The 12,504-nt window shown below is 40.0% G+C and overlaps 1 protein-coding gene across 1 annotated transcript in view; it reads left to right on the top strand.

Annotated features, from left to right (window-relative positions):
* The window catches only part of LOC142485022 (cytochrome P450 2K1-like), a 38,166-nt gene that overhangs the window by 14,847 nt on the left and 10,815 nt on the right, over positions 1-12,504 (top strand). Inside the window, exons 3-4 of the mRNA XM_075584252.1 lie at positions 2,908-3,092; positions 4,479-4,620. Of these exons, the coding sequence (XP_075440367.1) occupies positions 2,908-3,092; positions 4,479-4,620 (327 nt within the window). The remainder of the gene's footprint in view (positions 1-2,907; positions 3,093-4,478; positions 4,621-12,504) is intronic.

The following is a 12,504-nucleotide window of genomic DNA, read 5'->3' as shown; positions in this document are numbered from 1 at the left end:
CCTTTTTGTTTTGGATGACTCCGTCCCATCTTGAATACTGGGGTCTCCTTTTTATTTGATACTTTAGCAGCTTCATTATATATGTCAGGCTTTTCTTGCAGTTGCTTTAGCTGACAGAAATATTGGGTGATCTGCTGCTCCCGCTCTTTCTCTTGTCGACCATATTCGTCATCATAGAGAGCGGTCTTTTCTGTTCGTGCCGAGTTCAGGCACCCCCACCATTCTTGGGGTGTTTTGTGGATGTGACTCGGTTCGGGTTCCCCGTAAGGGATGTCTTCCTCCTAATTGTACTGGAAGGGCCACTCTTCCGTGGGGTCGGGTTCATTACAGGAACGCTGCATCTTGTCCTCCATTTTTAGGCTATCAGGTGTAATTTTCTTCCTGACCTCAGGAGGCGCTATTGTCGCTGTTGCCACTGTATTTGCTAGAACCCCCAATTGTGGTAGTCCTACAGGTGGGCATATTTGCTTGTAGAGGTCGTAGCTCTCACAGGCATCTCTGTAGACTTTTTCTTTCTTGGGTAAGTTTTAGAATATCAGCAGTACGGTGCATGCATTTTCTCTCATCAGGTATACAGATGTGCAGTTGCTAGGTAAAAACGTCTATTTGCTTTACACCATTTACTTGCTAGGTAAATCTCTCATTAGGTATGCTGAATGTGTAGTTGCTAGGTAAAAACTTCTGTTTTCTTTACACCATTTACTTGCTAAGCCCAATCTCTCTGTTTCAGCCAAATAATGTGATTTTCTGCTTGAGTTCAGTCTCAACTTTGGGTATTATGACATCCACTCTTCACACTTTGGGAAACCGTTTACACAGTTCAGCAATTCCTTTTTTCTAGTAGGCAATTTTACCCTCAGCACTTGTTTACTGAAAATTCCCCTGCTTCAGCACAGTCTTGCATCAATTTTCACATTTTTCTGCATATACTCCATTCACAACTGGTAGTCCTATGCGGTGTGGCAGCCTTTACTTGCAGAATCAGTACCGCTCATGGGTCACCATTTGTATTCACTGCTTCAGCTAAACATTTGAAAACAACAAACGCCTATCCTTTTAATGGCTAACTCACTTCTTGAACCCTGACTATGGCTTGAAGGCAAACCCTCTATTTCAATGACCATATTACACTTTATTGTGATAGGCAAATAAGGTTTTACCTGCTTGAGCAATCTCTCTCTCTCTCCTCTTGGGATTGGGGAAAAGAGTCCATCTGTGGTTTTGTAAGTTTCAGTGCAGTAGTGTGTATCACTTTAACTCTGATCTCTGCTGCATGAGATTTTTTTATTTTTTTTTATGTTGCTCAGACTGTTTGTAGGCAAAAAGCATAAAAAAAATTCACAGAAAAAATCTCCAGTCCTTTCTAACTTCAAAGACCACCTCTCGTCCCACTTCTGACACATATGTAGGCGGACGCTCACAGACGTATGCAAGGGAGACTGATTATAGTGAAATTAAATAAGCCTTTTATTGCGCCTGTTTCCTTAACATCAGGAAACCATCCAAACAAGGGGTAAACAAAGCTTCTATTCACTTGGGAGTATTTCTAGAGAAATACTATGCAGTTCACAACTCCCTTAGATAAGCATGTCTCCCCGCCCCAAACATATAGCATGAAATAAGCAGATATAGAAAGTCTCATAAATGAAAGTCTTATCTGTTCCTTGTGGTTTGGAGGGGAAATCTTCTCTGTCCCTGGTTGCTACCTTTTCTTCAGGGTTTGTCAGCATTCAGGTTTTGAAGTTTCCCCTGTGTCTTGAAAGCAGCTCTGCTGTTTCTTCTGGCAGGGCTCAAGACAAGTATCTCCAAGTTCAGCTCAGGTGTGAGCTAAGGAGTCTCCCTTCCTGTCTCAAAAGACAGGCTTTTCTAAGCCATCTAATCAGGCAGGTGGTGTTTGTTAATTGACTACCAGCAGTTAACCACCACACTGCTGGATTAGAAGTACATTACCTGAACAGGGATAACTCCCCTGTTACAATCCCCCAAAAAAGTTACAGCAGTGCTATAGGTGGAGGGCAGGCAGTCTCTGCACCTCTCACAATGATGTCAGCACATCCAATTGCCTACGTACGTTTCGCTACTGGCTTTGTCAAGGCTGGAAGAACTTCCTGCAACCCTGGATATTTAAAGGCAATAAGAAGGTTTCCTATTGGTTGGCCAATCACTAGTCAATTCCTGTTGGCCTCTGAGGGCATCTGGTGGTCAAAAGTGATAGTGTTTGCTGTTAGATGAAAAAACACAGCAGGGACCTATGAGACCTTAGTCTCTGGGGGCATCCAGTGGTCAAACATGATAATGGTTGCTGGTAAGCATAAGAGCAGCAAATAAATGACATACTGTATTGTCAAAGTCTCAAAATATGTTAAATGAATGGGTGGAAAACAAAACCCTCATTTAAATCCTGAGGTGAGAGCGTATAAATCAATCTGGATTCTTTTTGCAAAAGAATCTCATCCCAGCCTCCTTTTCTCAGTCCAAGTGAAAATTGGTCAATACCAATAAATGTAAGGACACTGCTGTGCCCGTTTGGCATTCCTGGACATGTCTGGCCACTGGTGTGTCATTTGATTACGTATGGTGCCGAAATGTTCTAACACGCGGTGTCTTAATGGTCTTCTAGTTTTACCCACGTATTTATTTTGGCAATTACAGAAGGCCATGTATAGCACACCTGATGATTTACAATTAATAAATCGCCTGATATCGAAATTTCTTGTTTTGTCCCAATTTTGGAATGTCTTTGATGTTTTGATAGACCTACATTCCTTGCATATATATATATATATATATATATATATATAAATATATATATATATATATATATATATATATATATATATATATATATATATATATATATATATATTTATATACTGTATGTATACATTCTTTTTTTCTTATGTTCAGAAAAGGTACAGGAAGAGATCACAAGAGTGATAGGATCAGCACAACCTAACTATAATCACCATACACAAATGCCTTTCACAAATGCAGTTATACATGAAACCCAGAGATTTGCTGTCGTCGCTCCATTGGGCTTGCCACATGAAACTACTAAAGATGTCAACTTTAAAGGATATTTTATTCCAAAAGTAAGTCTATTATTTGCATTCCAAACTAAAGCTAACATTTGTTGTTTAGACAATACTGTTGGGATCTAATTACCTGACAATAATTGTGTTATTATTGCTCAACCCTGCTGCCGGCTTTAGCTGAAACCTGCATCTATTCTCGTCCTCTGGCACTTATAAGTTACATACTGTAGGCCTAAGAAATCAACATTTGTACATTTCTGTGACGGCACTCGTCTCAAATCAGAAAGCGGAACCGCAGGGCTTAGGCAGGGATGTAAATAAACCGACCGAGGCCATGGACAGAGTCCTGTAAGAGTAGCCGTGGTCAGTAAGCAGGAAGGCTTCAGGGCTGGCAGCAGAGTTGCAAAGTCCATGAGACAGGCAGAGGTCAGGGCAGACAGAAAACAGTGAGGTCGGGGTCACGGTCCGGGGTCAGAAACAGGGGAATCAAAATAGGCAAAAGGGTAAAGCGCGACTGTAAAGACAAACAAGAGCTGCAAACGTATGAACTTTGCTTGGTGACTCCCATCAGGAACTGGAGCCTTATATTGCAGGCAGAAAGGGCAAGCAGTCTGGAAAACCTGAATTGGCAGCAAAACCCGGCACGAATCGAGCAGATTCCTTGCAATTTCTTTATTTAGTCCTCAAGTACATACTTATACAACAACTGATTTGTACTCTTTGTGTCAGGGTTTTAGTGCGCTGTACATTCTATTTTTATTTATGTAGTGACAACGTGCACTCAGTGCAGTGTTCTCTAGTAAATAATACAGGGGGAAATAATACAAATGAGGATATGTGCATTACATTTAAAAGCAAGGAGTCTCTAACCCAAAACAGTTTATGTACGATGGCAAGCAGAAGCACTGCATGGAAGTGCAACATTTGGAAGGCATGATCAAAAGGGTAAGTACAGTACATACAGTATTATATGCAGTGAGTCATTTAGTCACATTAGAGAACTACTGTATGAAAATGCTTCATTGCTGAGCTTTAATTTAAAATGTGTGTTTTCAGGGTCTCTATCTTCAAATTGTGGTTGAAATTGTCTGGTTAATATACTTTATCTCCAGGCATGTGCGAAGCGAGCCTTCTGGTATTTGGGACATAAAGCATAGTTTACAGGATATTGTTATTTATTAAATAACATCTTTCAAAGTAAAAGAAACTCATCACTTTCTGGGATTTTTATGAACAATGTGATTTTCCATTGACTCCAAGAAATAATTAGTAAAATTATTAAATATTATGTTATTATGTGTAATAGCATTTAAAAAAAATGAATATTATTTTTAGTGTAAATTGTCCTCTATACAGTATAGGATAAGTGAAGGAAGGGAGTGTGAATGTTTCCATTTTTTAAACCATTTATTTAAGCTAATCCACCTTTTTTTTCATTTCCAGGGGACATTTATTATCCCATTGCTCACATCTGTCCTGAACGACAAGACACAATTTGAAGATCCAGAGCAATTCAATCCAAATCATTTCCTTGATTCAGATGGCAATTTCATAAAGAAAGCAGCTTTTATGCCATTTTCTGCAGGTACCTGAGCTTAGTGTGTGAAATAGAATAGTCCTTTATTTTGAAAGAAAATTTATACTTTAGGAGCTTTCCAAAGTAGTGTTTTTTAGTGTGAATATTTTGAATCATTCTGGCATGCAGAGTAATATTGTATTACATTTGATATATAACATTTTCTGGGGCATCTTCTTTAATGCACATTTTTTTGTCGTAAATTATATGAAGATTTGGGGGGGGGGCTTCTTTTATATATATTTTTTTTTTAAATATGTATTTGATGGATGGGGTTTTTTTATGGTGGGGATTGTCTGTGTCAGGGGAAGGAATGAGTGTGAGGATGGGGGATTGAGTGAGAGTAGGCTAATTGATGGCGGGAGTGAGCTGGAGAGAGTGAGGAAAAGAGGGAGTAAGAGTGCGACAAATGGGAGAGAAATACATGTGAGGAGAAAGGGATTGTGTGAGAGTGGAGTAATTGATGGAGGGGGAAGAATTAGAGGAGAGTAGAGAGGGAGGGTGAGGAAGAGAGGGAGTGAGACAGAGGGGAATTAAATACATGGGAAGAGCGGGGAGATAGAGGGGGATTGTGATGTGGGAAATGGGGGGGGGGGGCTCGCAAGACTGCCAACATGGGGAGGGGGGAGGGAACCAGTCGTAACTCTACAGTAGTCCTGGGCCCCGGGAATCTGTCTGCAGCCCTGACAGTGAGTGAATCTCTCTGAGACTATATGGGTAACCTAGAGGAAGAAGCTCCCAGTGTTTCCAAAGTAATTCTGAGGACTGGTGGAATATATTCTTTTGTTGTATTGTATTGTATGTCTTTATTTATATAGCGCCAAAAGTGTACTCAGCGCTTCACAAAGAATACAGTACAGGGAATTATAAATATACAATAAGTGCAGCAAAATCAGACAATAGGAAAGGAAATCCCTGCCCCGAAGAGCTTACAATCTAAAAGGTTTAGTGAGAAACTTACAGAAACAGCAGGTGAAGGAGTAAGTGCTGTAGATGGCAGTGCTTGGTCACAATGGGTGTTGCAATATCATTTAAAACATTAACTCCCAAATACAGAAGTTGCAAGACTTTGTTTTTGGCATGGGGCAAGCCATGAGACCATGAGTGCCCCAGTGCTAGAGGAATATCGCTGTGGGGTCTTATCAAGAAACATAACGCCCTCCAACCACCCCCACCCCTTCCTCCCCTGCCATGCGAACGTTGCAGCACTATCACCAGAGCCACAGCTTTAAACTTTTTCAGAGACAGTATGTCTCGCTACATCTGTAGTTCATTTATAATTGTTTTATTTATGGTCACATGTATCACAATAATATATAGGTATTAACACTCAATTACAATTATTTAAACCACTATATTAATACTTTAGATTCAAAAGAAAAAAACACAAACAATATTGTTTTTTTATTTTTTTATTTCAACAACTGTATATATAGTCCAGTCATAGTAGTACAGCTCAACCCCATTATAACGCGATCCGTTGCAACGCGAATCCGCTTATAACGCGATGCAAGCGTGGCTCCCAATTTTCTTATTTATGTGTAGCCATCTTACCCCACCCTAAGTGAGATTGGGGTGGGTAGGTGTATCTGACTACTTACAAAAAACGAAAAACCAGGCACTTATCTTGAGTAACAGACCAGAAGTGATTTCAGTATGTAATAATAAAACCAACAATTGTGATCTCTCTCTGGTATTTAGAGACAATCTTTTGATCCCTTCTGCTTCAACCCCAGAATAGGGATAATCCAAAGCCCTTATAGAAACGTGAAAACAGACAGGATATGGGGAGCGAGGAATTAGAATATATACAATCCAATAAAACGTAGACTCTAAACAGCTGAAAAATAGTGATATAACCTATTATGGTGGACAAGGGGCAAGGAATAACAGGATATATATGTATACTCACACGGCCTTGTGTAAGCACAATCAAAAATGGGTATCTTTGAGATATATCCTAGCCCATCCACAAGCAGGTATGAAGGGATCAATGGAGTATAACAATAAATATATACTCACACGGCCCAGTGTGAGTAAAGATGATGGGTAGTTGCAGACAGGTCACAAAAGATTGTTCGCAAGCAGGGCTATGACCGGAAGAGGCAGTGACGTGAAAGGAAAGCGACCAGCAGACAGGAGAGGTAAACTGCTTGATTACAAGCAACAGAGGAGTGTCTTCCGTCATAGCCCTGCTTGGGAACAATCTTTTGTGACCTGTCTGCAACTACCCTGGACGGGTTAACTTAACCCCAAAGACACCTACCCATCATCTTTACTCACACTGGGCCGTGTGAGTATATATTTATTGTTATACTCCATTGATCCCCTCATACCTGCTTGTGGACGGGCTAGGATATATCTCAAAGATACCCATTTCTGATTGTGCTTACACAAGGCCGTGTAAGTATACATATATATCCTGTTATTCCCTGGCCCTTGTCCACCATATTAGGTTATATCACTATTTTGCAGCTGTTTAGAGTCTACGTTTTATTGGATTGTATATATTCTAATCCCTCGCTCCCCCTATCCTGTCTGTTTTCACGTATCTGACTACTTATCAGACTACTTATCGACGGCGACCTTGACGTGTACTACTGATTCAACCGTCGTCACCGGATATATTCGGCCCAGTCCCTGTCCAAACTCCAAAGGCACCGGATGTGGAGATATATTCTGAATGGACACCGTGATTTTCTCAGGAATGACCGAAGTCCATTCCCTGACTTCTGGCACCATCTTATAGCCTTTTTTGATATCCTCTTCAGAGGTAGTCTCCAGAGAGAAACAAGTGTTGGCTGTATCTCGGCCCCAATATTTGACCACGGCCGCTATGTGTCGAGACAGGGGTAGTTCACCGGTCTCCTGAAGATAGGCGCGAATCTCCGACCGTACGATGTCAGCATTAGTTCCCAATATAATAGGTGCACTCAGTTGTTCTTGGAGCTCGGGGCAGACTAGGGCTTCCACCATCATGGGATGCATCCGATTGGTATTCAATTGGGATATGTCGATCTTTACCGTTATTACTCCGTCGATGGGGTAGTCCTCCTTACTAAGGCCCCACAACTTCAGCTTCTCGGCCGACTGTAAGGGCAGATGGCGGAGGTGTTGGTCATAGAACCCCCGATAGATAATGGTCACATGGGACCCAGTGTCCAGTAAGGCTGAAGCATAGATGTCTTCCACAAGGACTCAAATGAGGGCCGTGGGTTCCACTCGACTGTAGGCGTCTAGGGGAAGACTACAGTATCTTCTCCGAGGGACCCCAATTCTTCGGACTCCTCTGCAGGCAGTGCCGGAAAGGTAGTGAGCATTGGGGTACTTGCACCATGAAGAATTTGGTTCCCGGGAGGAATTTCTTGGGGTGTGGGCAGCTCCTAGCGACATTGCCTGGTTCCCTGCAGTTGAAACAGCGATAGTCTGGTCGAGAGCTTTAACAGCCAGGGGACCTGGTAGAGGACCCAGACATTCCAGAGGTGGGTGCGTCCTTCTCCTTCTTCACCCCCTGTGTAGTGGGCCCCTTGGTCTCATCCTTGCGGGAGTCCTGGGTCTTCTTTGGAGTATGTAACCTAGTGTAAGCCTCATGACTCTTCACTTCATCCAGCAAGTCTTCTAACGAAGGGGCCTCTCCTTTCCTCAGCGTGGTGCTTTACCTGTTTGGCAACCAGGAGGGCTGAGCTTCCACCACTGGGAACCTGGGGTATATACTTATCTTCACAGTGCAGCGCCTCCACCGATAAGTGGTCCCGGAGAGATGGGAGTATTCTCTTACCGGACACAATATACATACGAACCACTCACAGTTGCAATTGAACAAGCTTTACTAATCAATAATAGAAATAGACATATCACATATATATATCAACATGCCCTTCCCACCTCTAAGGCAATAGGGACAGGTTCCCTTTTATTGTGCTGACCACTGACTGTGTAAAGGTATTAGCCGCAGAGTGTCACTTTATTCAGAGTGTGAGTGTGTGGGGATAGCGCTTCCCTGGTGTTGGGGCCCGGTGGTGCACTTTGTGAATAACTTCCTGGACTCGGTCCAGACCAGATCGCAACCGCAACCAGTATTCCACGACGTGGCTCCATATAACAATGCATTTTACAAGATCAAATCGATACTGAACTCCCATTGGAACATCCTGTTGAATGACCCGATTATTGGTAAAAAATTACCAGCTAGAGCACCAGTTGTATTTCAAAAGGCAAGAAACATCAAATCTGTCTTGGCACCAAGTAGATTAAAATATTCAGAGGTTATGCACATGAAGGATATAAATGAAGTTGATGGTAATTTTCTTTGCAGGCGCCCTAGATGTATAACATGTAAACATCTAAAGACATCAAACACTATCTCATCTCATTCCAACAGAACTACACATCTAGTTAAAGGACATACTGTATGAATTGTTTATCCAGCTTTGTAGTCTATGTTATTATGTGCCCTTGTGGTATACAATATATTGGCAGGACGGCACGTCCTTTAAGTATACGATTTTTAGAACATCGTAGGAACATAATACATGGACTATAAACACACAGTTTATCTCGCCACATTCAGTTGAAACATAACAAAGACCCAGCCACATTAGTAGTGATGGGCATAGAAAATATTAAATCCACTCTACAGTATTAAGTGGGGATAGACATAAACGGTTAAATCTAAGAGAAACCTACTGGATTTATGTTCTTAACACACTTAGCCCATTTGGTTTATACGACTGCATTTATATCAGTACTGTAGTTTGATAGGACTATTCTCCCTTGATGATATGATATAGAGGTCTGGGTTGAACATGCTTGACATGTTCCCTCTGTGTCTGTCTCATGGAGTCTCTTTCTCACATATCTGTTTATTAGATAGGTCATTTATTAGAACAGTAATAATATGTATCACTTTATTTTAGGTGCATACACTTTAATATCACTTTAAATAGGAACATATTATCATTGGGCAGAATACATTGATATACATTGGTATACAGGCAGTCCTCGGTTATCCGACACAATGCGTTACTCAAAATGGCGTTGTAAAGCGAAACGTTGTAAAGCGAAACACGTTTTCCCATAGGAACAATGTTTAAATGAACGGTTCCGTTCCTGAATAATGCTAAAATACACAAAATATTTTATGCAGACAATAAGATATGCAGCACACACATAAATTATATAGTGTAAATATATAGTGTAAATATAGTATAATATTATATATATACACACATACACGATGTTGCAAAGCGTCATAAGAGCGTTGGATAAGCCGTTTTGGCGTTGTAAAAATGAACATAGGTATGCATTGCATAGCGTTGGATAAGCCATTCGTTGTAAAGCGAAGCGTTGTAAAACGAGGACTGCCTGTACTCTCTTATTTCACTGTATTCTTTTATTGTACATATATTAGAGATTTAAGATATATAAGAATATATACATTAATATATACATTTTCACAATTTTGAACATTTAAAATGATTTCCTCCATAATTGACAGCGATATATTATATATATTTTTTGCTATATAGTGCATTCTTTTCAGTTTGCGTTATTTGTGATCTCGGATACAAAGCCTCTGTTTGTTTGATGTTTCTTTTCTCTTCTCTTCTCCTTATCTGAAAGATATATCACCATTATTATTTCAGATATACATTAAATTACAAAAATAGTTTCAACATACTATGGGTTAAATATTTACCCTGGGGTATCTATTATTCATTATTAACATAAATAGCAGTATCACAATTTTTGAATACCCTTGTAATACTATCTATCACTCGTACATTCTGTAGCATGATCATGGACATTCCTGATTAATATAAAAAATTATCAACAGATTATTTAGAGTAACGTATGAGTGAGTTTCTTCTAATTTGTTGTCCTTTCAAGTACACATCATATGTATCTTAATCATTTATCCTCCTCTCATTTGGGAGGCTGCTGATCACTGTCAAGTGGCTAGCACCCATCTCAAATTTATGGGAGGATTGAATGATTGGATTGATTATTATAACATTTTTATTTTTTGGTCCTGCTCTTCCATTTCTTTTTAAATTTTAGATTTATTAGTGTGTTTACATTGGTACTTGTGCATTTTTAAAATACACATGTATATACAGTCATGTTGTAGTGATTTATAATGTAAATTAATCCATCTAACACAGGCTCATTTTCACAACTGTTATGAATGGTTACTTACTGCTCAAATAACATATAGCCTGATTTATACGTATGTACTTATTATAGGTGCAAACAAAATATACACACTTATACATGAATTTATACATGGTTTTTTTGTGGTCATAAATATGTATATTTCAAATGTTTCAAATGATTTAATTCTATTTGATAATGTTATTGTTGTATGGGTCTATTGGGACATACAGCCACTAATTAACTGATTGCTTGTATTTATCTATGCAAATATTTAACTAGCCCTGACCTCTGCCGATTGGTGGATTTAAATATAAATACCTATGACGTATATCAGTCATTTATCCCCTGATGAAATCACCCAAGTGTGAAGAAACGCGTAGGGATACTAGTTTTTACTAGTGATGGTCATTGCACCAGACCTGTTCTGTATCTGGGACTTTCATTCAGACTCTGGGACTCTGCGACGCTGCCCCGTGCTGATGCGCTGTTTGCTGGGACTTTGGGACACCACCTCATGGTGATACATCAGCGATTTGGTTCCCTTCGTCCTACCTTCTCCTTTCCTCCTATCCGGAACCACTGTTCACCACAGCTCGTTTCTGGCTGAGAACAGGAGTAGCTGCACACTCTCTGGAGTTCCTGCTGGATGGTAGCTCAGAGGTGCATACAACTTGTGGGAGCAGGACGTGTGAGCGGAGCAGCAGTTTCCAGCATCTGGCAAATGAGTATTACTCATTACATGCTTTAATACTTTTTATGTTTGTGAGTGCGCATTTCTTGGAGTTTTATGGAACATTACATTTTGTATCTTAATATAATACACTAGGATCTGGCGATTTCTTCTCTTTTTGTCTTCTTGATACAGTGGGAGGTCGTTGTTCCTTTCAGAAAGCTGCCTACATCCACATAGAGGGCCACCACCCTTCCATTTTCAATAGGATATTTTAATCATATGGTTTTGTGGACTCTGATACACTTCATCATTTGTGGTTTTAACATAATTTTTAAACTTTCCTTCACTCCCCCAAGCACACTTTTTTTTATTTATTTAAAATTTATTTTTTCTTATACATGCATGTTTATATGTTATATTTGAACAGTTATTGGTAATACTAGTTTATGTTATTGATTTAGTTTTTATTTTATATTTTTATTTTTGGTATAGTGCTAGAGCATCATTTTTTGATATACATTAGGTTCCTTTATATGTATTTTTCTTATATATATACTTTATACATTGATTATACAGTTAGTTGGTAATACATTGCAGACAGATACTTAAAGTGCAGTCTTTTTTGTATATTTTTTTATATATATATATATATACAGTGTTCGACAAATCCATTCACCTACAGGCCTGTGGTGACTGGATTTGACCACGTGGCGACCTCCTCATGGCCGCCCAAGCATGGCGGGATTGGGGATGGGACTAAGTGGCGAGTAGATTTTTGGGTGATTTGTCAACCACTGTATAGATATAGATATAGATAATATATGGCTTATCAATAACCTTGGCAGTATTAGAATTGCATACAGTACACACAATATATGATTAACCTTGTACTGGTGGCTCTGGCCATGCTCCACCCTGGAGTAATGTGCCTCTCCCACCACCGTGTGCACCCCACACCGTGTCCAATGTACTGGACCAGTTCCTTGGTCACTTAACCCCCAGTGTCCTCAAAGAACCCACCCCCAAGGCGGAATCTGTTCCTGCAGGTACCGTGTTGGTGCACT

This window comes from Ascaphus truei, unplaced genomic scaffold, assembly GCF_040206685.1.
Source record: "Ascaphus truei isolate aAscTru1 unplaced genomic scaffold, aAscTru1.hap1 HAP1_SCAFFOLD_513, whole genome shotgun sequence".
NCBI lineage: Eukaryota > Metazoa > Chordata > Amphibia > Anura > Ascaphidae > Ascaphus > Ascaphus truei.
Note: the sequence above shows the minus strand (reverse complement) of the source record. Positions and strands in the feature narration are given on the sequence as shown.